Here is a 24,868-nt window from a genome sequence, read left to right as displayed (position 1 = left end):
TTTATAGAGAGGGATTTGCTATGTATTTATTCAGAAATATGAAAAAAAAAGGCTGTGTTGTGGTTTGAAAAACATGGCAAACAACGCAAGTTTTTACAGTTCCACACATAGGGCAGGTTGCCATCTATTTATTCGGTAGAATGGCAAAATGATGAGAGGACAAATGTAAATGCATTAACTGTCGTATGGCATATCAGAACACATGGCAATTTTCAGCGCCAAAAAGTAGGATAGTTGCCGTGTATTTATTTAGAAGCATGGCAATTGATAAGAAGTGGAATTGTAGACACATTAACATCAGTATGAAATGGCAGATAACACAAAAACACATATTTCAGCTACAATTTTTGTGAACATGCATACATATGAAAAATAGTGAGTAGAATTAGCCATTTTCATAATAAAATTTGCCATGGAAACAACCATTTTCACACCGGGGCAGGAAACTAAAACATTCAGTAGGAAAATGGTGAAAAAAACCGGGAAAAAAAAAACGCAGGGGGGGGGGACCTGTGTTTGGGAAGTGACAAGCTAACGAGAAGATTTCAGGTAGGTAGATAGCCGGGGCCGGCCATGCCGACAACGCTGCAGCGGTGACACCCACGAGAAGAGGGTGGCGCCGGGAGGAGCTTCATGCGCGATGGGGACTAAATTCACCAGAGAATGGACTTGCTCGAGCCGCCGCCATGCTTGTACTTCTCCCCACGCTCGAGCCGCCGCCGCCTTTCCTGCGCTCGAGGCCGCCGGAGGTCGACAAGCGAGCGTCCCTGCTAGGTGGCGCGAGCCACCCCGTCGTCGGTTTGGACGGCGACGCAGAGGAGACCGCCAAGCCTCCACGCCCGCGCTCCCTACGATAGAGAAGCTCCCGAGCGACAGCCGCACCCTCAAAGCCCCCCTCCCCACCCGATTTCCGCTCGCCCCCTGCACGTCGCCATCCGCGACGGCGAGGTGCCCATGGATGCGCGGCCGGGACGGGCCTGGTTCTCCTGCTCGCGCGTACGATAGGGACCGGCGGAGCACCTCCACGCTCGGCGCGACAGGGCCAGGTGGGAGGGGAGCGCCTGCTCGGTCGATGAGCAGGGTGTATGGCCGTGGCCGGTGGTCCAAGGTGGAGCTGCGCGGGGACGGTGAGATCCGCGGGAGAAAGAGAGAGAAGATGATGGAGTGGGGATCTGCAGAGTGAGCTCAAGACAGAATGGCAGAAAGAGTGAGCAGCGGAGTGGATAAGATAGTCGTCCGGTCGTGCTTCGTTCAGCCCGAACGCCCACAAAACATGACGTGGCAACCACTCCCGCTTTAAAAATCGCAAATCGCGATGGAGGGCGATGGAAGCGTTCGGGCGAAGTGTTTTCATGCCACACGTGTGGGTGTTAGTATTTCCGTTAATTTGGTACATCTTTTAAACGCTTAAACAAACTCTAGTATGAGACCCAAAGACATGATGACCCGGCTTAACAGTTGGCAAAGGACAGGACTAAGGCCCTGTTTGGTTCAGTTTTTATCGACGGATTCCGCTGCCGCGCAGCAGAACCTGAACCAAAGGGCGAACCCAGCAGAATCCAATTTCAGAAATCCGCTGCCAAAATCTGAATCAAAAGCGGAAGCAGTCCAGGACGTGCTTTCCAAAATCCGATTCCGCTGCGGGCCAAAATCTAAAAAAGTTGTATCAGCTGGTTTGCCAAATGACCTACATCTTTTTCACATCAGATTTTTCACAGCTGTTTTTTCACAGCTGCTTTTAGAAATCCACAGCCGAACCAAACAGGGCTTAAGTGGTAACGTTCTAACGGCTAAGGCGGTGGCCTAAAAGTGGTCCATTTTGGGTTGTCAAAATCTATCATTTTCAAGCATTTTTTTCTGGTGGTCGTCCATCAAATAGGTGTTCCAAGTTTATTCTTGAACTTCCTCTTTGCCTTGAGGTCGACCACAATAACTGTGATGTCATCCTTGCTCCCCTTCTGGAGAGCAAGCTTCGACAAGTATTCAGCAGCCTCTTGAGCGGCTGGATCTGATGAGTCACCGCTTCGTTCCGCCGATGATGAATCTATGATGTTCTTTTTATGCCATAGAAGTATTCTTTTGCGAGCAACATCACACACCTCTTGATTTGACAGTACGTTCCAGAGGCCATCGCTGGCAAGAATAAGGAACTCGTCCTCCTTCTGTCGAGGAACAACTGTGACCTCTGGGACTGGAATTATCCATGGCTTCAGATACCAGTCACCTGTAGCAGGTACAAGGCATGATAAGTTTTGTAGCTTACACTCATACAGTAAGACAAAAGTGAATTACACAACAAAACTAGGATGTACTATAAAACCAGGTCTAACAGTGACTAATGAATGATAAGAGATGGTACATCGACCGTACGGAATAGTCTATGATAAGAATCCGTATTGACTGCAAGAGGCAGGTAACTGAAAAAAGAATGTTTCTTTAGTTGACAAAAGAATGTTAGCAATATATGTGCAATCATGTGGTTTCGTAAGATGAATGTCAGATTCAGCTGGAAGATCTACAAACCCATGTGTATGTCCAGCCCAAGGAAAAACAATTGAAGTAACAAAGGCAACAAGTAACTAATGTAGGCAGCCATAAACATTTAGTAACTCTTTGAATTAGAAGATTCTTATTGGATTTTGAAGGATTTCAACTCATAAATTGTTGTTCCTATAAAGCCTATTGGATCATAGGAGTCAAGCTAGCTACAACCTTCTATATAATTTGCATTAGGTTTTTAGCATCAGGTTGCCTTGTGGAAATTTCTTCAGTCTTCAGAAGTACTCCGTCCGAAAAAACTTGTCCCCTAAATGAATGTATCTAGCACCAAGTTAGTGCTAGATACATCCATTTGAGGAGTAAGATTGAGACAAGCTTTTCGGACGGAGGGGGTATGAAACATGCAATTTCTAGATAGCATTTCGATATGTCCTTGAATAGGGACAACCAGAAAGCTTCTTTTACATATTCATTTGTTTCGATATGTCCTGCATATGGTTTACAGGTTTAGGGTTAAGGAATAGCAAACATACCAATTGATCGCGACATGCTAAGGACACCAAAAACTCGATAGCCATCCCACTGTATGATCTTGCCACCCGCCGCCTCAATTCTTGCATACTCATCCTTCCTGTTAGGCTGGAGTACAAACGAATAATTAATGTAAAAATAAATAAAGCCTGAACCAAAAGTTAAACAATTGTTTAAGAAAAGAAGCCTCACAGGGCATGGGACCTTACTTTGTGATCCACTGTCAATGGCATGGCCTGCTTGCCACGGCAGAGCACTGCCCGTGAATCTCCACAATTGGCAATAATGATATGTGAGAACCAGACGACAGCGACAACCGCTGTCGAACCCATGGTCTCAGGTGCCAGAGGTTCTACCTCGGCTGCCTTAGCTAGGCCTCTCGTGCCGACACCTTGCCCTCCTCCTCTGATCACCTTGCCCCCGACCTCGTCATCCACCATACAGAAGACATCCACAAACGCCTTTTCCCACTGCTTCTTGAACTCCACAGTTCCCCAGCTAACACCAGACAAGGGCCTCTCTGTCCTACCGAGCTCCTCCACCAGCACTGCATGGAGCCGATCCCGGCAGTAATTTGCAACCTGAATATGAATCAAGCAGAATGTAGTAACGCACCTATCAAAAACTTTGCGTACAGTTCTCTCTTGGGACATAAAATTAACTAGCCTCTTATTATTGTCATTCATGGTCGGGGACTTGGGATACCTGCACGCCACCGTGGCCATCGTATACACCGAAGAAGTGTGCACGAAGGCGAAACCACATGGGATAAGGCCCATCAACCATCGCGTTTCCCGTGAGGAAGAGCGGCAAGCTAAAAAATCGTGGTACGGCGATAGCCGCGTCCCAATTCTCCGGCGAACGGCTAGAAATTGACGTGAGCCCCCAGAATGCCGCACATTCCACTATATAGGCACTCGCTCCAGCAGCACCCCCGGACTCAGATTCCGCACTGTCCACGCTGCTGGAGTCGCTGGTCACGATGCCACAGTCGCTTGCCAGAGTGCTGAAATCGGTGACCACCCAGCATGAACTCTGCGCGTCTAAGACCTGCGCTGAATGTTGACTGAACTTTTTCTTATTAATTAAAGCGGCCGGTTTTCCCTTTTACAAAAGAAGAGAGCAAGTGCAGAATCAAGAGTAAGAAGCCATACCTTCGACAGAACATCACGTAATCATTCAAGTCCATATCGGGATTTTGCTTTATATATTCGAAGATCCTTTTCTTCCGACCTCCATGTTCATTTAACGGGTCTTTATATCGTATCGAATGCTGTTCCTCTTGAGGATCATACTCTTCCTCTATCCAATCTGCTCTTTTTACATAGTCATAACTAGGAAACCTTGGATGATTGCGAATGGCATCCTTAAATGCAGACTCTGCAGCCCTCCTGTCAGGTTCTTCGGCTCCAGGGGCAGCCCCAATTGTTCCAGCAATCTCCTTGAGGTTTAATAGGTACTCGATGCCAGCAAGAAAATGATCATAATCTTCTCCTCTGTGAGCATTGAAACTTAGCTCGAGCCTCTTAAGATTGGGCAATGCTCCTTCCTGGAAGGCCAGGCATATTGCGCCACATGTGTAATTAAAGTACTTGAGAGCTGGGAATGTCCCTCTTTTGAAGATCACCCTTTCTGCCGTGGGTTGCCGGACATGCAGTGAGAGAACTGTCAGGGCTGGCAATTCTGTCAGTATATCCATATCTTTCATCAGCATCTCACCAACAACAATTTTCAGAATGCAAAGTTTCCGAAGTTGACCAATCCACTCTGGAAGCCTGGAGAAGATGCAAATGGGGGGCGACAACTCAAGTCTCTGAAGAAATATGGGTGGAGAGGACATGCTGCTCCATACATCATGGTAAATTGCCATGCCTGAAACACCAGGAGCCAGAGTGACATATTTGAGGTTAGCCAGTTTCCCAAGAGAAGAGGCCAGAGCTGCCAGGTTTCTCTTCATACGCTCATTGGACTCCGCTGTACAATGCTCATCTGAGTCCTCAGTATAATAAGTGAGGTGAAGATCCTGCAGGTTCACTAGGTCACCAAGGCTCAATACATTGTCCTCGGAGTTACTGCCAATGTCAAAATAGTGTAATGTACGCAGAGAACTGATGCGGCCAATCTCATCAGGTAGATCTGTCTTATCTCCAAGAGAAAGATACAACAAACCCGGCAGATGAATAATATCCAACGGAACTGCAGACACTGCTGCATCAATTATCAGTGTTTCCAAGTACCGTAGCATTCGCATCTGGGTTGGTAGCTCTACTTCCACACTGGCATCACATAAAATTTTCAAATATCTCAGCTGAAACAAACTGCAGATTCTTGCGAGATTGAAACTGGTGCTCCCCCGTTGATCACCCCAAAATTCAAATATTAGGACTCGGAGAAGCTTAAACTCCACAATTGAAGGCACACACTCAAGGATTCCGAAAAAGCCAATTGATCGAACTTTTGACAGTGATAGACCAGTTGGCTTCGTTGCATATCTGGTATTGCTGAAGTGGAACGACAGCCGACGAAAGTTGCTATAATGTCCTCTGATGTTCTGAGAGTAATCTAATGCAGTGATAAATCTTTCTTCAGTAGACTCAAGTGTAATAAGATCGAGTACAACGTGGTGCAGTGTGCAGGACAGCACCTCACCATTGTAGTTAATATCCACGGGTTGGATCATTCCCCTGTTGACAAGTTCTCCAAAATAGCTATATGCAACCTCCCATGTGTCTGTTCCTTCTGTTACACCGATGAAACCTTCTGCCATCCATTGCTTAATCAAATCAATCTTCCACATTGTGTAGCCCTCTGGATACACCCTAGCGTACATCAAACATGTCTTCAAATGGCGAGGAAGACTGTTGAAACTAAGCTTTAATATTTCCTGCACTGTCTCTTCCAAAGTAGAATTTGTACTCAAATTCGAATATAAACATTGTTGCACATACTGCCATAGCTCAGCGTTGTCAGGCTCGCTTGTTAAAAGACCGGCTACAAAAATGGTTGCTAGTGGCAAACCAGCACATTTGGTTATGATTGGCTCAGAAATAAAGTTTAATTGTTCAGGGAATATGCATTCAGGTCCAAAAACCAGGCTGTATAACAGTTTCCCAGAGTCTTCCCTGCCAAGGGGTTTCATCTTCAAAATATTATTAGACTGATCATCACAGCATTCCTGAGCTACACCCTCACTTTCTGTCGTTGTTATTATTCTACTGCAATTAGTACCTTCAGGGAAAGCACTGGTAACAATATCCCATGCTGTCGTTTCCCACAAATCATCAATTACAACAACATATCTGCAAAAGAAACATACAAAATTGTAATATGAATAATTAGGAATAATAATAAAATATCATGTGTATAGAAACAGTTATTGCGGAGTACTATAAAGGCAAACTACAAGTGGAAACCGAAGTCAAGGGCCTCATCTTTTAAAAACGGACAGACCCAGTGCTGGAAGCTTCCACACCAGGTGTGATGTGGGGAAGGATTATACGAGGCAAGCCTTACCCCTGCACAATGCAATGCAGAGAGGCCGCGTCGAACCCATGACCTCTTGGCACAAGTGGGGAGTATTTCACCATTGCATCAGGCCAGTCAAGGGCATCCTTGATTGGACGGAATTCTTACATTTGGAGAATTCTATTCCTTATGAATTGACTTACCGAGTTTGTTTGATTTGTAATACTGAAACCATAGAAATTTTTAGTGTGTACTACCCTGCATGCAATTCTATTGTAGAATTTCCACTCAGTCCGAAGTAATGAATTTTTTTCTTTTTTTTATGAGAACTACGGGAAACAACTATCCTTACGAAAGTTTCATTTTTTGATATGGTACAACCACAACCAAACAATTTCTATTACATGTTCTTGTGCTTTTGGAATCCTGAGTCAAAGAGTCATATAAGTTTTTTTTAATAATAGAATCATCCAGCTGTAAATAATGATTAAATTGTCACTAGACACATTTCAAGTAGACAATATAGAAAGGTTGAGGCATGTTAAACCAATAAAAAATTAGAAATTGTCAGCATGAACACTTCCTTATTTATGATATTATTAATTTGCTAAATTTTATCGTGCATATACACTTCCTCCACGAATATGTATGTAGAAATAAACTTACTCTCATGTTTACAAAGTTTATGAAACTTGGAAGTATGTTAAAACAAATTTGACCTCATGGTATTTAGGTACAGACTGAACTTTATTTGGCAAAAGGAAACCCATAAATTTCAACTGAAAGAGGCAGCAACCACCAACAATACAGTACCTCTTGTTTTGGAGATGTTTGGTGAGATCGTCAATGAGGTTTTGCACCGTGCAGGAATCAGAGGGGCGTCGATGTCCCTGAACTTGAGAGAGAATGCCCCCAAGTAATCTCCTCATGTCAGGCTTCCGGGATGCCCGGACGAAAGCTCGGCACTCGAATTGCTCCCCGAGTTCATGGTACACCTGTTTTGCAAGCGCGGTCTTGCCGATCCCTGCAGGTCCAACTATGGCCACCACTTTCAGCTGCTGCTCCTCCTCATCGATGAGCCACTTGACAAGCTTCGTCTTGGCGTCGTCCACACCAACAAGGCAGTGTGCAGCCTCTGCATACATTGCTGGAATCCGGCCGTGCCCAGTGAACACACATCTAGAGCTCGAGGTGCAACCATCAAGATACCTTTCATGTCGTTCGATCGCCTCCCGCACCAGGGCCCTGAGATCTGTGATCTTGGCGGCCCTTGTGCACGGCTTGCGCTTGGGAAGCCAAGCAATCTTGACACGGCCAACCTTGTAGCTCTGCGCCGATCTCATCTTGGCATCGGTGTGCGTCGACATGATGCTGTCGATGAAATCCTCTATGTCATAGCAGAGTTCACGCACCTCATTCATCCAGTATTTTGCCATCTCGTTGGGGGAATCTGCCGTTGACTGCTCCACAAGGGCGACGCTTATCTCTTCCAGATCTGCCTTGAGGAGCTCGATTTTGCCCTTGAGTGCCTTTGGCAGCCGGTAATCCGGAGGCAGCATCGAGTCGAGCTTCCTGAGAAGGGGCCCCATGGCACCAAGGGAAGAACTCATCGGAGCATCCATGGCGCTCGGGGCGGCCAGCGAGGAACTCATCGGAGCATCCATGGCGCTCGGGGCGGCCAGCGAAGAAGTCATCGGAGCATCCATGGCGCTCGTGACAGCCAGCGAAGAGCTCATCTCCGCCTGGAGAAATAAATCAAAGCATAGAGAACACTCTGTAAGAGGGGAAGACCAACAATGGAGAAAGCAATAAAGGTGGATCAGAGTACGGGTAGATGGTCAACGACTGAGCGCGAGCGCATGCGAATGTGAGACTCCTAGCAGGTATCGCGAGGCGCGCAGCGCACGCCCATACGGGTTGTTGTCGTTTTTTATTATTATGCAAGTACTCTCTCTATCTCCAAATATAACGTTTTTGACACCAGGCTATTATGAGAACGTTTATGAGTCGCTTTCCAACTCGGAACGTAGCCGCCGCCGACGCAGGGCGATCTAGGTCAGCGGCCGCCGCCGGCCGCCACTTTGGCGGCGGCCGCCGCCGCCGCTACTCCTTCCGACCCTCTGTGTTGTGGTAGGTCGTGATTAGTTTTCATCGGGAGATTACTCGCTGTTTGTCTCCCGCTGAATGGATCTGATCTGGTGCATGCAAGTGTAAGTCCTACGTGTTTTGAAGGCTATGTACGCATGCAATCTCAGCACGAGGTGATTGTCTTGGGTGTTGAGAGTTGGATGCTAGCTTGATGTTTTGACGAGGATTTTTTTTTCTGCTAGACCTGTTGTCCCCTAGTGTTAAAACTAGGGTTTGCTGTCCTCCGGCGGCTACAGCTGTTCGAGAGTTTTTCGTTCATCGTACGTCGTCGTCTCCAGCGACCGGGCGCAATGAAGCTAATCAGTTGGAACTGCCGTGGTATGCTTTCGCCCATGGCAATTCGAGAGCTCTTGGATCTTCAAGGGCGTGTGAAAGCGGATGTGATTTTCTTGTCTGAATCCCATCTGAATATAGCTAAGGCAATTGAGCTAAGGGTGAAGCTAGGTTTTGATCGTTTTCATATTGTTGATAGTGATGGACGATCAGGAGGTCTTGCACTTTTTTACAACCTTTCATATGAAGTGGTGTTAAATTATACGTCGCCTAATTTCATTGATGATTTTGTCATGGATGGAATCAACGTGTCATGGCGGCTGACTGGTTTTTATGGAGAGCCAAACTGGGACATGAAACACTTGTCATGGACGAATATGAGAACCCTTCATCACAACTCAACAGGACCATGGATGATCTTTGGAGATTTTAATGAGATACTAGTTGCTAGCGAGAAGGAGGGTGGAAACATCAGACCGCAACAATATATGCAGAATTTTCGAGACTGTGTGGATGATTGTGGTTTACAAGAAATCATGTCTATAGGGGACCCTTTTACTTGGAGTAGAGGTGTGATCAGAGAAAGGCTGGATAGAGCCTTATGCAACGAAAAGTGGGCTGATATTTTTCCTTATGCAGCGGTTATCCATGAACACCATGTGCATTCAGACCACAAACCAATACTGCTAGATACAGAATATTATTCCGCAATTATGGGACAGAGGCAAAGAGGTGAAAGAAGGTTTTGAAGCAAGATGATTGAGTGAATCTATAGTTGATGAAATTGTTAAACGCGCCTGGGAAAGAGCGAAGCTGGCAGGGATCGGTCCTTCGCTTGCATCCAGAACCAAGTCAGTTAAGGATGACATGTTCATTTGGGACCGTGATACACTCAAAGGTCCGAAGAAGAGAATTAATAAGTTGAAGAAAGAGCTAGAGAAGTTGAGAAGATGTACACTGACAGAAGAAGTAAGACAGAAAATCAAGGAGGCACAAATCCTAATAGAAAACCTATTGGATCAGGAGGAGCTAGTGTGGCTGCAACGTGGACAAGCCAACTGGCTACTACATGGTGACAGAAATACATCTTATTTCCACAAAGCAGCTACAGCTCGTAAGAAAAGGAATTGTATCTGAAGATTGCTTGACGATACAGGGGTTTGGAAGGAGGAGTTGGATGATATAAATAGTATAATTACGAGTTATTTCAAAGAGCTTTTTACATCCCAGGTGACCGTACCCGATATTAATGTTTTGAGTAAAGTCCAGAGGCGAGTTTCGGAAGCAATGAATACGACCCTGATGGCGCCATACACGGCCGAGGAGGTACGGAAGGCTCTCTTTTTCATTGGAGATTTCAAGGCACCAGGACCAGATGGCCTTCACGCGGTCTTTTATAAACGGTTCTGGTCTATGTTGGGTGATGACTTGGTTATGGAAGTTCTGAATGCGATCAATTCCCGGGTTATGCCACAAGGGTGGAATGACACTACTATTGTCATGATCCCAAAAGTAAATTCCCCGGAGAAAGTTACTCAATTCAGACCGATCAGTTTATGCAATGTGGTATACAACGTAATTTCTGAGATGATAGTTGCGAGACTCAGGGTGTTACTCCCAGAGATCATTAGCCCTACCCAGAGTGCCTTTGTTCCTGGTCGACTCATTACGGATAATGTGCTAATAGCTTACGAGAGTTTACATGCAATAAAACAAAAAAAGGTGGGCAAAGATGGTTGGTGTGCGGTGAAACTTGATATGCATAAAGCCTATGACAGAGTTGAATGGGTTTTCCTAGAAGCAATGTTGTTGAAGCTGGGATTCCATGAGGACTGGGTTAAGATGATAATGTTGTGTCTGTCTTCTGTTGAATATAAGGTGAGATATAACTCAGTGGAGACGGAATATTTCAAACCCTCCAGAGGTCTTCGACAGGGTGACCCACTCTCCCCATATCTGTTTCTCCTATGTACGGAGGGTTTGACAACCCTACTTTCTCATGCGGAACAGAGTGGAGACTTAATGGGGGTCAAGGTCTGTAGAGATGCACCTGTGGTAACAAATCTACTCTTTGCTGATGATTCATTAATTTTGATGAAAGCTAATATTTAGAATTCAATGTGCTTGAGATCAATTCTGGATTTATATTGTGCTGCATCCAGGCAACTTGTTAGTGTTGACAAATCAAGTATCTTTTTTAGCCCCAGCACCGAGGTAAATATGAAGGCTCAGATTTGCTCTTGTCTGAATATCATGACCGAGGCCTTAAATGACAAGTATCTGGGATTGCCTGCTACTCTTGGACTTGATAAAAGTGACAGTTTTCAATATCTAATAGATCGGTTAATTATGAAGCTTACGGGGTGGAAGGAGAAGTGTCTCTCTTCAGGAGGGAAAGAAGTTCTTATTAAGTCTGTTGCTCAAGCAATACCAACTTATGCGATGTCGGTCTTTCAAATTCCTAAGAAAATTTGTAAAGGAATCACAGATGCGATATCTCGTTTTTGGTGGGGTGATGATGCAACTCATAAGAGGATGCACTGGTTTGCATGGTGGAAGATGTGTATTCCCAAGAAAGAAGGGGGTATGGGCTTCAGAGATATTCACTGCTTTAATCTTGCACTTCTGGCAAAACAGGCATGGCGCCTTATTGACAACTCGGACTCTTTGTGTGCGTTGATCCTTAAGGCGAAATATTTTCCTGATGGAGATCTCATGAATGCAACTTTAAAAAAGAAGGCTTCATATACATGGCGGAGTATTATGGCCAGAGTTGATACACTCAGACGTGGGTATATTTGGAGAGTTGGTGATGGTGAGAAAATTAGCATATGGGATGATCCCTGGATACCTCATAGCCCAACAAGAAAGGTGATTTCACCAAGGGGCAACAATCTTCTTTCTAGAGTTTCTGACCTCATTGATCCAGTGACAGGGAGTTGGGATGAGCAGCTGGTTAACCAAACGTTCTGGCAAGTGGATGTTCGAAGGATTTTGGCCATTCCACTACCATTACATGAGATGACAGATTTCCTGGCATGGAACATGACAAAGTCAGGGACTTCCACGGTGTGATCTGCATACCATACAGAATGGGAATTTCAATTTGGGCACAAGTTGGAATCAACGGCTGGAGCTTCAAACCCATCTTATACATGGGACTCGGTATGGAACTTAGTCTGCCCAGCAAAGATAAAAATATTTATGTGGCGCGCGCTCCAGAGTGCTATTCCCTGTCGATCTATCCTGGCTAATAAGCACTTGAAAATAAATCCGAGTTGCCCAGCCTGTAACCAGGGGCCTAATGTGAAGGAAATATGCCCTAGAGGTTGCAATACACGCTTTGATAAGTTTGAGGTTGCAATGCTTATGTGAAAATGTTTTCAACCTGATAAGCTCAAACCCAAATCGGAGAAATATGTCTTCATAGGATACCCAAAGGAGACTGTTGGGAACACCTTCTATCACAGATCAGAAGGCAAGACATTCGTTGCTAAGAATGGATCCTTTCTAGAGAAGGAGTTTCTCTCGAAAGAAGTGAGTGGGAGAAAAGTAGAACTTGAAAAGTTAATTGTACCTTCTCCCTTATTGGAAAGTAGTTCATTACAAAAATCTGTTCCTTTGACTACTACACCAATTAGTGAGGAAGCTAATGATGATGATCATGTAACTTCAGATCAAGTTACTACCGAATCTCGTAGGTAAACCAGAGTGAGATCCGCACCAGAGTGGTACGGTAATCCTGTTCTGGAAGTCATACTACTAGATCATGATGAACCTACGAACTATGAAGAAGCGATGGTGAGCCCAGATTCCGCAAAATGGCTTGAAGCCATGAAATCTGAGATGGGATCCATGTATGAGAACAAAGTGTGGACTTCGATTGACTTGCCCGATGATCGGCAAGCCATAGAAAATAAATGGATCTTCAAGAGGAAAACGGACACTGATAGTAGTGTTACTATCTACAAAGCTAGAATTTTCGCAAAAAGTTTTTCGACAAGTTCAAAGGTGTTGACTACGATAAGAGTTTCTCACTCGTATCTATGCTTAAGTCTGTCCGAATCATGTTAGCAATTGCCGCATTTTATGAAATCTGGCAAATGGATAAACAAAACTGCATTCCTTAATGGATTTATTAAAGAAGAGTTGTATATGATGCAACCAGAAGGTTTTGTCAATCCTAAAGGTGCTAACAAAATATGCAAGCTCCAGCGATCCATCTATGAACTGGTGCAAGCATCTCGGAGTTGGAATACATGCTTTGATAAGTTGATCAAAGCATATAGTTTTATACAGACTTGCGGTGAAGCCTGTATTTACAAGAAAGTGAGTGGGAGAACTACAAAATTTCTGATAAGTATATGTGAATGACATATTATTGATTGGAAATAATGTAGAATTATTCTGCAAAGCATAAAGGAGTGTTTGAAAGGAGTTTTTCAAAGAAAGACCTCGGTGAAGCTGCTTACATATTGAGCATCAAGATCTATAGAGATAGATCAAGACGCTTGATAAGTTTTTTTCAATGAGTACATACCTTGACAAGATTTGGAAGTAGTTCAAAATGGAACAGTCAAAGAAAGAGTTCTTGCCTATGTTACAAGGTGTGAAATTGAGTAAGACTCAAAGCCCGACCACGGCAGAAGATAGAAAGAGAATGAATGTCATTCCCTATGCCTCAGCCATAGGTTCTATAAAGTATGCCATGCTGTGTACCAGATCTATTGTATACCCTACACTGATTTTGACAAGGGAGTACAATAGTGATCTAGGAGTAGATCACTGGACAGCGGTCAAAATTATCCTTAGTGGAATAAGGATATGTTTCTCGATTATGGAGGTGAAAAAAGGTTCGTCGTAAAGGGTTACATCGATGCAAGTTTTGACACTAATCCAGATGACTCTAAGTCTCAATCTGGATACATATTGAAAGTGGGAGCAATTAGCTAGAGTAGCTCCATGCAGAGCATTGTTGACATAGAAATTTGCAAAATACATACGAATCTGAATGTGGTAGACCCGTTGACTATATTTCTCTCACAAGCAAAACATGATCACACCTTAGTACTCTTTGGGTGTTAATCACATAGCGATGTGAACTAGATTATTGACTCTAGTAAACCCTTTGAGTGTTGGTCACATAACGATGTGAACTATGGGTGTTAATCACATGATGATGTGAACTATTGGTGTTAAATCACATGGCAATGTGAACTAGATTATTGACTCTAGTGCAAGTGGGAGACTGAAGGAAATATGCCCTAGAGGCAATAATAAAGTTATTATCTATTTTCTTATATCATGATATATGTTTATTATCCATGCTAGAATTGTATTAACCGGAAACATAATACATGTGTGAATACATAGACAAACAGAGTGTCACTAGTATGCCTCTACTTGACTAGCTCGTTGATCAAAGATGGTTATGTTTTCTAGCCATAGACAAAGAGTTGTCATTTGATTAATGGGATCACATCATTAGGAGAATGATGTGATTGACTTGACCCATTCCGTTAGCTTAGCACTCGATCGTTTAGTATTCTGCTATTGCTTTCTTCATGACTTATACATGTTCCTATGACTAAGATTATGCAACTCCCGTTTACCGGAGGAACACTTTGTGTGCTACCAAACGTCACAACGTAACTGGGTGATTATAAAGATGCTCTACAGGTGTCTCCAAAGGTACTTGTTGGGTTGGCGTATTTCGAGATTAGGATTTGTCACTCTGATTGTCGGAGAGATATCTCTGGGCCCACTCGGTAATGCACATCACTATAAGCCTTGCAAGCATTGCAACTAATGAGTTAGATGCGGGATGATGTATTACGGAACGAGTAAAGAGACTTTCCGGTAACGAGATTGAACTAGGTATTGAGATACCGACGATCGAATCTCGGGCAAGTAACATACCGATGACAAAGGGAACAACGTATGTTGTTATGCGGTCTGACCGATAAAGATCTTCGTAGAATATGTAGGAGCCAATATGGGCATCCAGGTCCCGCTATTGGTTATTGACAAGAGAGTTGTCTCGGTCATGTCTACATAATTCTCGAACCCGTAGGGTCCGCACGCTTAACGTTCGTTGACGATATAGTACTATGAGTTATGTATGTTGGTGACCGAATGTTGTTCGGAGTCCCGGATGAGATCACGGACATGACGAGGAGCTCCGGAATGGTCCGGAGGTAAAGATTCATATATTGGATGATATGGTTATGCCAAGGGGTCAGGCCCACAGGGCTATAAGTCGGTGCAAAAGGAGTTTTGCGGAGGCCAGGGGGCCAAACGCCGGAGACCCTGGCGTCTGGCCTTGGGCCAGACGCCGAGGCCCATGGCGTCTGGGCCAGACACCAAGGTTTGTGGCGTTTGGTCCTGGAGTCCGAGTGGGACTCTTGCCTTTCGGGCAAAACCGACTTTGAGGAGGTTTTTGCTCCAAGTTTCGACCCCAGGGCTCAACATATAAATAGAGGGGCAGGGCTAGCACCAAAGACACATCAAGAAACACCAAGTCGTGTGCCGGCAACCCCGTCTCCTCTAGTTTATCCTCCGTCATAGTTTTCGTAGTGCTTAGGCGAAGCCCTGCGAAGATTGTTCTTCACCAACACCGTCACCACACCGTCGTGCTGCCGGAACTCATCTACTACTTCGCCCCTCTTGCTGGATCGAGAAGGCGAGGACGTCACCGAACCGTACGTGTGCAGAACTCGGAGGTGCCGTGCTTTCGGTGCTTGGATCGGTCGGATCGTGAAGACGTTCGACTACATCAACCGCGTTGATATAACGCTTCCGCTTACGGTCTACGAGGGTACGTGGACAACACTCTCCCCTCTCGCTGCTATGCATCACCATGATCTTGCGTGTGCGTAGGAAATTTTTTGAAATTACTACGTTCCCCGACATGATAACATAAGACATATGTTGTTGGAATGCAAATTGGCAATGGACGTGTGGAAGATGCTCGGTCTTGAGCTTGTTATCAAACAGGCACTAAAAGTTGACAAGGCAGGTGAGCTTGTGTTGGCACATCTTCTGTGCCTTCCAGAACAACAAATCCAAGTGTTGGGCTCGCCGAAGTTCAGAGAAACGATGGCAATGACAGCTTGGTATTTGTGGTATGAAAGGCGAAAATTGACACATGACGAAGAAACTCAAAGTGCATATCAAATCAATATGTCAGTGAGAGGCTTAGTAGCAAATTATACCATCTCTTACAGCCCAAAGGCTCACGTCCGTTCAGATGCTTGGTTGAAACCAAAGTATGGTTACGTGAAATTAAATGTTGACGCGGGATTTGATAGTGACACACTCGCAGCAACATTGGGAGCAGTTATCCGGGACCATAGGGGGAAATTTATAGCGGCTGCTAATGAAAAGATGGACCTTTGCTTCGACTCGTTCACAACAGAAGCAATTGCAGTGAGGTTTGGTTTGAATCTTGCTAATACCATTGGATGTAGTAAGATTGAAGTGAATTCGGATAGCGTGGAGGTGGTGAATGCGTTGAGCCAAGGCTACTCTTCTTCAGTCGCTTCATCCATTATAGATGACTGTTATTTCATGTTATTAGGTTTTTCCCATGTCATTTATGATCATTGTAATAGGGAACGTAATCGAATAGCTCATGAACTAGCAAGGTTAGCTAGATTTTCTTCTCCGAGTGTTTGGATGGATAACGCCCCTAACGAGGTTATCCCTTTACTTGTAAACGATGCTACTTTACTTATGAATGAATAAAGAAGAAGAAGTTTATCAAAAAAAATATAAAAGCGTTAAATCACTACTTTAGTGATATAGAGGGAGTAGTATTTAAGAATAGAGGCTTGAGAGGAGTCCGATTTTGAATTAACGAAGTCATTGGCTATAATACATAGACCAACAGCTTAGAGAAACAACAATGGATACAAAATGCTAGAAAAGGAGCGGCGAAACAAAACAAAGGAGGACGGGTCTTGGGAGAAGGACCATCATGAACGAATCATGCCGTTCTTCAAGCGATAATAGCCGAAGGAAACAGACGGATAATGACAGTAGAGCGGTAGTCAGAGCAATAGTACTCTATAAGCGGTACTACCGTTTCACTATCGTGCAACTACTGCGTGATGGTAGAGAGGCAACACAAAGCCTTCTCCAAGGGATTGCTCTAGTGAGCAGTACTTCCGTGAATTCTCTTCTGCCTTACAAAGGGAGCGGTTGTAGTACACGCAGTACTTTCAGCGGAAGTACCGCTTATCGTGGTAGCAAGCGGTACTACCGCTAAACCTCTACTCGATATAGTCATGCGTAATAGAGGGATGCTCCAAAGACTAGGAAGGGAACGTGGGTGCATATGGTTTGTGTACGTGTTGATTCTACTGATGCCTTTCAATACGGACCCTCTTTCAATAGTACGGTTTTTCTACGACTCAAATCAACAAAAAGAAACGCCAGAAATAAACCGTCTTTGCTCTTTTTATCACTGAGGGGAATAAACCGTCTTGTGCCATATCTAATGATCTTTGAAATGCTTAAGACACACGGTTAGTCCACAAAGCACATTGTCATCAACACCAAAACCAATTAGAGAGAGATATGCCGTAACACTAAGGGTAGTAATATAAATACCCCCTTTAGAATATAGCCAAGATGAAGAACATCAATATCAAAAGTTAAAAACATGCACAGACTAAGATGGAAGAGAGAGCAGAAACTGGAACTTAGGTAGAACTTCATAGAGATCTACATCTTAAGTTAGATACGAAGAATGAAAATTTCTTCAACAAAACACAAATGACTGCAAGCACATCAATAGTAGTCAATGTGCCTCTTAGCTCCTGTAGATTTGTTTTCATATGCTAATTAACCCAAACAAATCATTACTAGCACTTAAATTTGGGTGCGTTAACATAAGAAATGTTTATAGGCAGTCATAAATTATTATTAAAGCCGGATGGATGAAGTGGCGCCAAACTTCTGGCATTCTCTGTGACAAGAGAGTGCCACAAAAGTTAAAAGGCAAGTTCTATATAGGAAGATGATTCAACCTGCAATGTTGTATGACTCTGAGTGTTGGCAGACTAAAAGTCGACACGTTTGATAGTTAGGTGTGACGGAGATGCACATGTTGAGATAGATGTATGTGACCACACGAGGAAGGGCCAGGTCCGGAATGACGATATATGAGATAGAGTTAGGCTAGCACCGATTGAGGAGAAGCTTGTCCAACATCATTTGAGATGGTTTGGGCATATTCAGCGCAGGCCTCCAGAAGTTTCAGTGCATAGCGGACGGCTAAAGCATGCTTAATGTCAAGAGAGGTTGGAATAGACTGAACTTGACATGTGAGGAGTCCGTAAAGAGAGATGTGAAAGACTAGAGTATCACCAAAGAACTAGTCATGGATAGTGATGTGTGGAAGCTTTCTATCCATCTGCCAAAATCATGAGTTGGTTGCAAGATCTTATATGTTTCATGTCTAGCCTACCTCAACTTATTTTGGACTAAAAGCTTTGTTTTTGTAGTTTCGGGCAACATAAACTAACTTATTAACTATGGCATATATTGAGGTGACATGAACATCTTTGGCTACTAATAAAGTTGGCCATTATTTTGTGAGTACCCGACACGTTCGAGAATGGAAGAGAAAAAATCACCTCGGAGTTGGCTTGCTTTGTATTTTCTTTATCTGCAATATAGTCCATTTCAGTTGTTTTCAAATAACTTCACCTATACATAATATAAAAATGATAATGTACCCTTGGTACCTGCTAGCATCTTGGAGCTGAGAACCTCATTAGCAGCATCAGTCATAACGCCCATATGTGTACTTCTGTAACAAAATCACGATCTTCCCGATCAGTCATCTCAAATCATATTGGGTAGACAATATGAAGGTTCTTACTGGTACTTACTAGCATAAAAAGCAATATTTGCTGAATCTATACAGATATGAAAATTTTCTACATTGTGGAAGCCCAACAGATTATTTAAGAAACAAAATGAATTTAGTGGACCTGGAAGAACAATGGACATAAGATATTTAATTTTATACCTTGACTTTTGAATACAGTTACCTATTAGAATACATTGGCAATGTTTAGCCATCTTCAACGATCTAAAATTTACTTAATGGTGTAATAGTGCTAGAAATTATGCTAAGAACTTTTTACCATGTAAAATTGAAGGTTTGGAGTTATTCGTGACTTGTAATGGCTCTAGATTATCAGAAAGCTATTTGCAAGTCAAACTTATATGACGAATTTGAATGTCAAAGTAAAGGGGAGACGTGAATAATAAATATAAATATTTATTTGCTATGATTTCTTATATGCACGTGCAAATACATTTAATCAGAAAACTAAATTGTTGAAATTTAAAACAGGGCCACTATACAAGACAAGGCAAAGAATTAAGGCAACCAATTGTATGACTATAGGGGACAATCAGAAAAGTTTACTGTTCATGGAAGAGCAACAAGGAAAATAGTATTTACGAAGATACTAATAGCAAGATGAAGCGGGCATATTTGTAGTCTTATCTCTCTTACATTTTCTGCTTATTTAAATCGCGCAGAAGGAACAAAAGCTGGTTTGCCTGGTAAATGAAAAGCATCACTATAAGATTATTAGCAAACGTACATACAAGATCAAACATAATTTGAGCAGATGAACATAATATGTATAACCTGGTATATGAAAGCATCTCTTGGAAATAAACTTAATATTTAGCTTGTAGCTTTTGTCATCAAAGCTATGGGGGTGGCCCTAAAAAAACCCATCTACTATTAAGCAACTGCCTAGATACTTGCGACTGGATTTTTAGAATCATTACCTACAATAGCTCTAGGCAATGAGAGAAACTGGGCAGTGTCCTATGAATAAAGAGAAGTGTAGAAGAAATTGAGCATGTGATTCTGAATCCAACTTGCATCTCGTTGTCTACTCTCGTAATCACGAAAGGCGCACCAAATCAAGTACTCCCTCCGTAAAAAGAAGAAGATTGGAGCTCATTGGTCTCGATGAACATACAAAAGTGGGTTTACATGGGCTGCACGGAGTACACCCTCCCCCCCCCCCCCCCTCCATGCGGACGTCCAGAAGCACATCTTGAAGGAGAAGCTCATGGAAGCAAGTATGCTATAGAAAGACCGTCAACTTAATTTTCTCCCCATTATTCTGTCCCCACCGAAGGATCAAGATGGTTGACTACGGCGGGGGGGGGGGGGGGGGGGGGAGGGGGGGGGGTGAATAGGGGACTATAGAATTTCATCTTTTCTTCAACAAATTTTAGGGGCTTTGCTATTCTTCTAAATGTATTCAGATGATGCAATATATATGATGGTAAACAAGTCAAGTGACTAAAGTAAATAAGATAAGTGATGAAGCTTGGATAAGAAACAACCGAGGCATGCAGACACACAAATGTATTCTGATTTTCACTTCCTTTTAGGGAAGTTAGACACCATTGGAGAGGTGCAAGGAACACAAAGTACCCCCAAAGCCAATGGCTCACCATCTTCTCATAACAAAAATCCCTCGTATCACATCCATGTAGCAATTTTCATATCCATAATGCATAGTTTCTCTAATATTTACCAGTTTTACCAAGTTCATTGCACAACTTTTAGTTTTTATTAGTTTTCCTTTGTTTTGTTGTCTTTGTAGGTGTATTGGCATGTTCATGGACTTGGCACATAAAAAAGGACCAAGTTGGGGCCAAATCGGAGAAGTTCTAGGCATCAGATTTGGGACCTACGAAGAGTTTGATATATTGACATTTTTCAGAGTGTCCAAATTGAAGATCCAATACCATGGGTGTAACGGGCTTTTCAAGAAGAAACCCAACGAGCCCAAGGACACCAAAATCGAAGTTCGTAGAAGAAATGACAACCAAAATATGAAACTACACGCGCATAGTCCAGGGGAGAAGACGTCGCCTGATATGACCGTGCATGGTCGTGCCAGTGCTCGTACCAGTCTCCGAAAGCTCTAAAATCTACCACATCTCACGCGATTCTTCAACGATTTCGTCCCGGTTTGTTTCTATGCATTTCTTGGCAACCAAGAGAGGTGTTCGGAGAGTATTTGACTTCCCTAGAGCTCTTGGATGAGGGGTTGGGTGAAGGATCTATGGAGGAGACCCGAAAAGGCATCCTGCTATATATTCACCTCCAACCGTAGTCACCATCAATCATCATCAAAAAGTCTTATCTACTCCACAACGTGCCGCCACACCTCCATTGTTGTAGAAGAGTCATCTCCACGATAGAGGAAGGGCCAAAACAAGGATGAAGGGAGGAGGAGGCTCCGCATACGCCCGACACGAGCCATAGGACCGGTGTCATCTCCATCGACATCGGCATGCCTCTCTTCTCCCCCAGGACCATGTTTTCTCTCACCTCTATGTTCTCCATATACATGAGTAATTGCATTTGTTCTCGGGGAAATATGGATGAGCTCTAATGCCTTATTTTAATGCTAATGATATACAATCCTTGAAATATGTTTATGTTAATAATCCTCGCGATGTTGGTCGAAGTCGGCCACCCAACATTTGCCTTTTTTGGATGAAAGGTTATTATTGTTGGTCTGTTATGGGTTTGCAGAGGTACCGCGGTGAAAAAAGCTACTACCTCCTTTCCTGGCCATTGCAATAGATTAACGGAGACAATCTTTTGCTGCATCCACGGGAAGACTCTTAATCACTGTTGTCGTAACGTGCATGTGGGGAGGAACAGTGGCGTATGTGATGTGTGGGTGCTGCATGTGCACATATCTGTACTCGGCTCCACCCACTTATAAAAATATATAACATGGATTACATCTTAAACTAGATTATGTACTTCCTTGACTGTGTATTCTAAGTACTACTCCCTCCGTCCGGAAATACTTGTCATCAAACTTGTCAATTTTGATGATAAGTTTTTTCCGGACGGAGGAAGTACTACTGATGAACCCTGAGGATGCCTGATTACTCAAGTGCCACCCATTTATTTGTAGTCTCTTTTTATTTATGTTTTTACCCGCGTTAGTAGTTTAGATAAACCCGAGTGTGGCGCTGCAAAGGCCGAGCTACATGGAGCTCGTTTTACAAAAGAAGTCAAAATATATTTAAAAGTTTTAAAAAATGTCAATATCTTTTCCACAAATAGATATGCATATTCGTCAAGTATGTATAAAATTTCATCAACTAATTTGATTATTTGCATGCTGCACAAAAAAGACAAATATCTGAACCAAATACAACAAAGAAATTGATTATTTTAATCTGTGTATTTGTCTTTTTGTGTACATCACATATATTCATATATGTTTATGAAATTTTATACATGTATACTACAAATATATGTCCACATGTATACTTTTTTCAGATTTTTTTGAGATGTGGAAAAGGTATTTTCGCTGAAAAAATAATAAAGAGCTTTATGGAGCTCGACCTCTGCTTGCACTTTTCGAGATAAACCCCCCTTATTATTTTCATAGCAACTTATAGAATAGACTATTTTCATACTAGACTTTAGTCTGGGTAAGAAGTTGTTGTGTATGTGACACGTAATTGCTCTGGGCTGGAACAACTGAGGCCCGTGGAAGATTGCACTATCTTTTCACCTGTGGGATTTGAATTTTTTAATTTTCCAACTTATACATTTCGAGGTGCTGCTCAACTACCAATACTGCAGAAGGTTCACCATAGTATTGATAGATCTGGGCCATCGGATGACACTAAATTAACGGTCATGCTTAGTTAGAGGGTACCGGAGAACAACTCCCGTCTTAATTGATGTACCACATTATTATTAAATCCATTAAAAGGCGCTAGAACGGCGGCCAACCAGCTACGCCATGTGATGCATGCTGATTGGTCACGGTGAGGAAGTATTTTTGAGTGTTTTTTAAATGGTATGGAGACTTTTTTTAGAAAAGTTTTTTTAATTTTTTTTTTCTTTAAGATGGTTGCGATGTCCACGTGACGTAAGAATATTTTTAAAATTTTTGAACACGATGATGAGGTGCGCATAGCTTTCTCTCAAACGGCCCGCAATAGCCTTCGAGAGGGTCTAGTATCAGTTGAGTGATTTATTGTAGTTTTGCGGTTGATGTAGTAGATCTGGGATACCTCGGTGGGTATATATACACTTCCAAAGAAATTACTAGTACTAGTATATCCGAAGATGCAAACTGTATTGTGATTATAATAGCGAAAGGATTGTGCTTCGATGAGGAGCTGCAATTGGTACCTTAGTTTTGAGCTTGGGGCTTGCGTTGGGCTGGGAGAGGGCGACGAGGGGAGGGATGGCGCCCTCGCGGGCAACCATGGTGCGGTACACTGCGTTGTCATCGCAGATCTGGAGGAGGGAGAGGATAGCGATCTCCTTTTGCCGCGAGGTCCCGACCTCCACCATCTCCACCAGGACGGAGATGCCGCCCTCCTTCACGGTGGCGGAGCGGCCCTCGGCAGAACCCACCAGGGAGTGGAGAAGGTAGGCGGCCTTGTCCACCATGCCGGACTCCGGGTCCGACATGAGGTCAAGCAAGGGTCGCACGGCGCCGGCCTCGACGGCGCGCAGGCGATTCTCGCGCGCGCCGCTGCAGAGCGTGTAAAGGGCCGTGGCCGCGTCCTTCTTCCCGCGCGCCCCGCCGGTCTCGAGGAGGGATACCAGCAGCGGGATAGCGCCCGCGTGGCCGACGGCGGCGGCGGCGGTGCTGTCGAGCTGGGAGAGGCGGAGCAGCGCGCACGCGGCGTTCTCCCTGGCCGCGGGCGACGCGGCCGACTTGAGCGCGCGCACGAGCGGCCGTATCGCGCCGGCCTCGACCATGATGGCTTTGTTCTCGTCGCAGATGGACAGGTTGAGCAGCGCGGTGACCCCGTGCTCCTGCACCAGCGGGTCGGCATGCGACAGCAGCGAGACGAGCGGCCGCACCGCCCCGGACGCCCCGATGCGAATCCGGCCGTCCGGGTTGTGCTTGGCAAGCAGCCGGAGCTCCATGGCCGCGCGGCGGAGCGAGCCCACCGACGCCTTCGGCGACTCGAGCTCCGCCACGAGCGAGGAGATCGGGCCGTCGGACGCCTCGGCCGCGCAGGAGAGCAGCAGGCGGTGGATGCCCGCGGCAGCGGCGGGCGTGAAGGAGAGGTCGTCGCTGCTGCACGGCTCGGAAGTGGAGGAGTCGCGGTCATCGCTGCCGCAATCGCTGAAGAGCTCGGAGGCATCCGAGTCCATCCTCTACGTCGGATTCGAGTGGAAGCAAATGCCGCGGCAGGGGCGAGGAGGCCAGAGCTGGGATGTTGTTTGGTGCGTTGCGTTTTGGAGAGGAGACGACCCGACGAACGGATGAAATTAATCAATGGCCATAGGTCCGTTTCCTCCGGATTTCTTCCGCGCACACGCCCGTCCGCTTAGGGCATCTTCACCCGCGCCCCCAACAGGCCTCCCAAGCCACTTTTTCAGTGCCGGCGTCGAAAAAACGATCCAGTCACGCCTCCAAGACGTCGAAAATCGTTGGTTCGGATCTTTTTTCCGCCCGGCGGTCACAGGCCGAACCCGGCGCGCTGGGGAGCACTTGGGGCTCCGGCGCTAGGGAAAAGCACGCCTGGCCCACACCGACAGATAAAAAGTCAAGGTTTTCTTCCCCCGACTCGCCTCGCACCCCCCGCGCCCTCGGCCACCACTAGCTATATCCCGGCGACGGCCGCCGCCCTACTCCGCTAAATAGCCATTCCCCGCCGGAAAATAGCAGCGCTTCGCCGCGGCAGCCCCTCCCACAGCAGCTGGGCGTTTCCGGCCGCGGAGGCGCGGTTTAACGGCGGGTACACGCCCACCGAGCGCAAGGTGTTCGGCGTTTTGCCTGTCTCGGCGATGGACTCGGATGACGAGGAAGAGCTCGCCGTGCTGCTGGAGGAGGAAGCCGCGGCCGACGTCCAGGAAGAAGAGCATCTCATGGTGCTCGGCACCCTCGCTCAGCTGCTG

The 24,868-nt window shown here is 44.8% G+C and overlaps 1 protein-coding gene across 6 annotated transcripts; it reads right to left on the bottom strand.

Moving 5' to 3' along the window:
• Window positions 1–1,643: 1,643 nt before the first annotated feature.
• Window positions 1,644–24,246, bottom strand: LOC125526008 (disease resistance protein RGA5-like). Of its 6 annotated transcripts, none has more exons than XM_048691022.1 (10): window positions 23,141–24,231; window positions 19,451–19,497; window positions 18,669–18,733; window positions 18,558–18,589; window positions 7,309–8,237; window positions 4,185–6,329; window positions 3,736–4,096; window positions 3,240–3,611; window positions 3,033–3,138; window positions 1,644–2,224 (listed from the first exon to the last, which is right to left on the bottom strand). In XM_048691022.1, the coding sequence occupies exons 1-10, from the start codon at window positions 24,119–24,121 to the stop codon at window positions 1,872–1,874; spliced, it is 5,391 nt and encodes a 1,796-aa protein (XP_048546979.1). In that variant the 5' UTR covers window positions 24,122–24,231; the 3' UTR covers window positions 1,644–1,871. The 6 variants fall into 6 exon arrangements, 5 of the variants coding, with proteins under 5 accessions (XP_048546979.1, XP_048546982.1, XP_048546981.1 ...); XM_048691025.1 differs by having other exon boundaries at window positions 19,451–19,517; window positions 23,141–23,279; XM_048691024.1 differs by lacking the exon at window positions 19,451–19,497 and having other exon boundaries at window positions 23,141–23,373.
• Window positions 24,247–24,868: the final 622 nt, after the last annotated feature.

The sequence above is a fragment of the Triticum urartu genome, chromosome 7, assembly GCF_003073215.2.
Source record: "Triticum urartu cultivar G1812 chromosome 7, Tu2.1, whole genome shotgun sequence".
NCBI classification, from domain to species: domain Eukaryota; kingdom Viridiplantae; phylum Streptophyta; class Magnoliopsida; order Poales; family Poaceae; genus Triticum; species Triticum urartu.
This window is presented reverse-complemented; position numbering and strand designations above follow the sequence as displayed.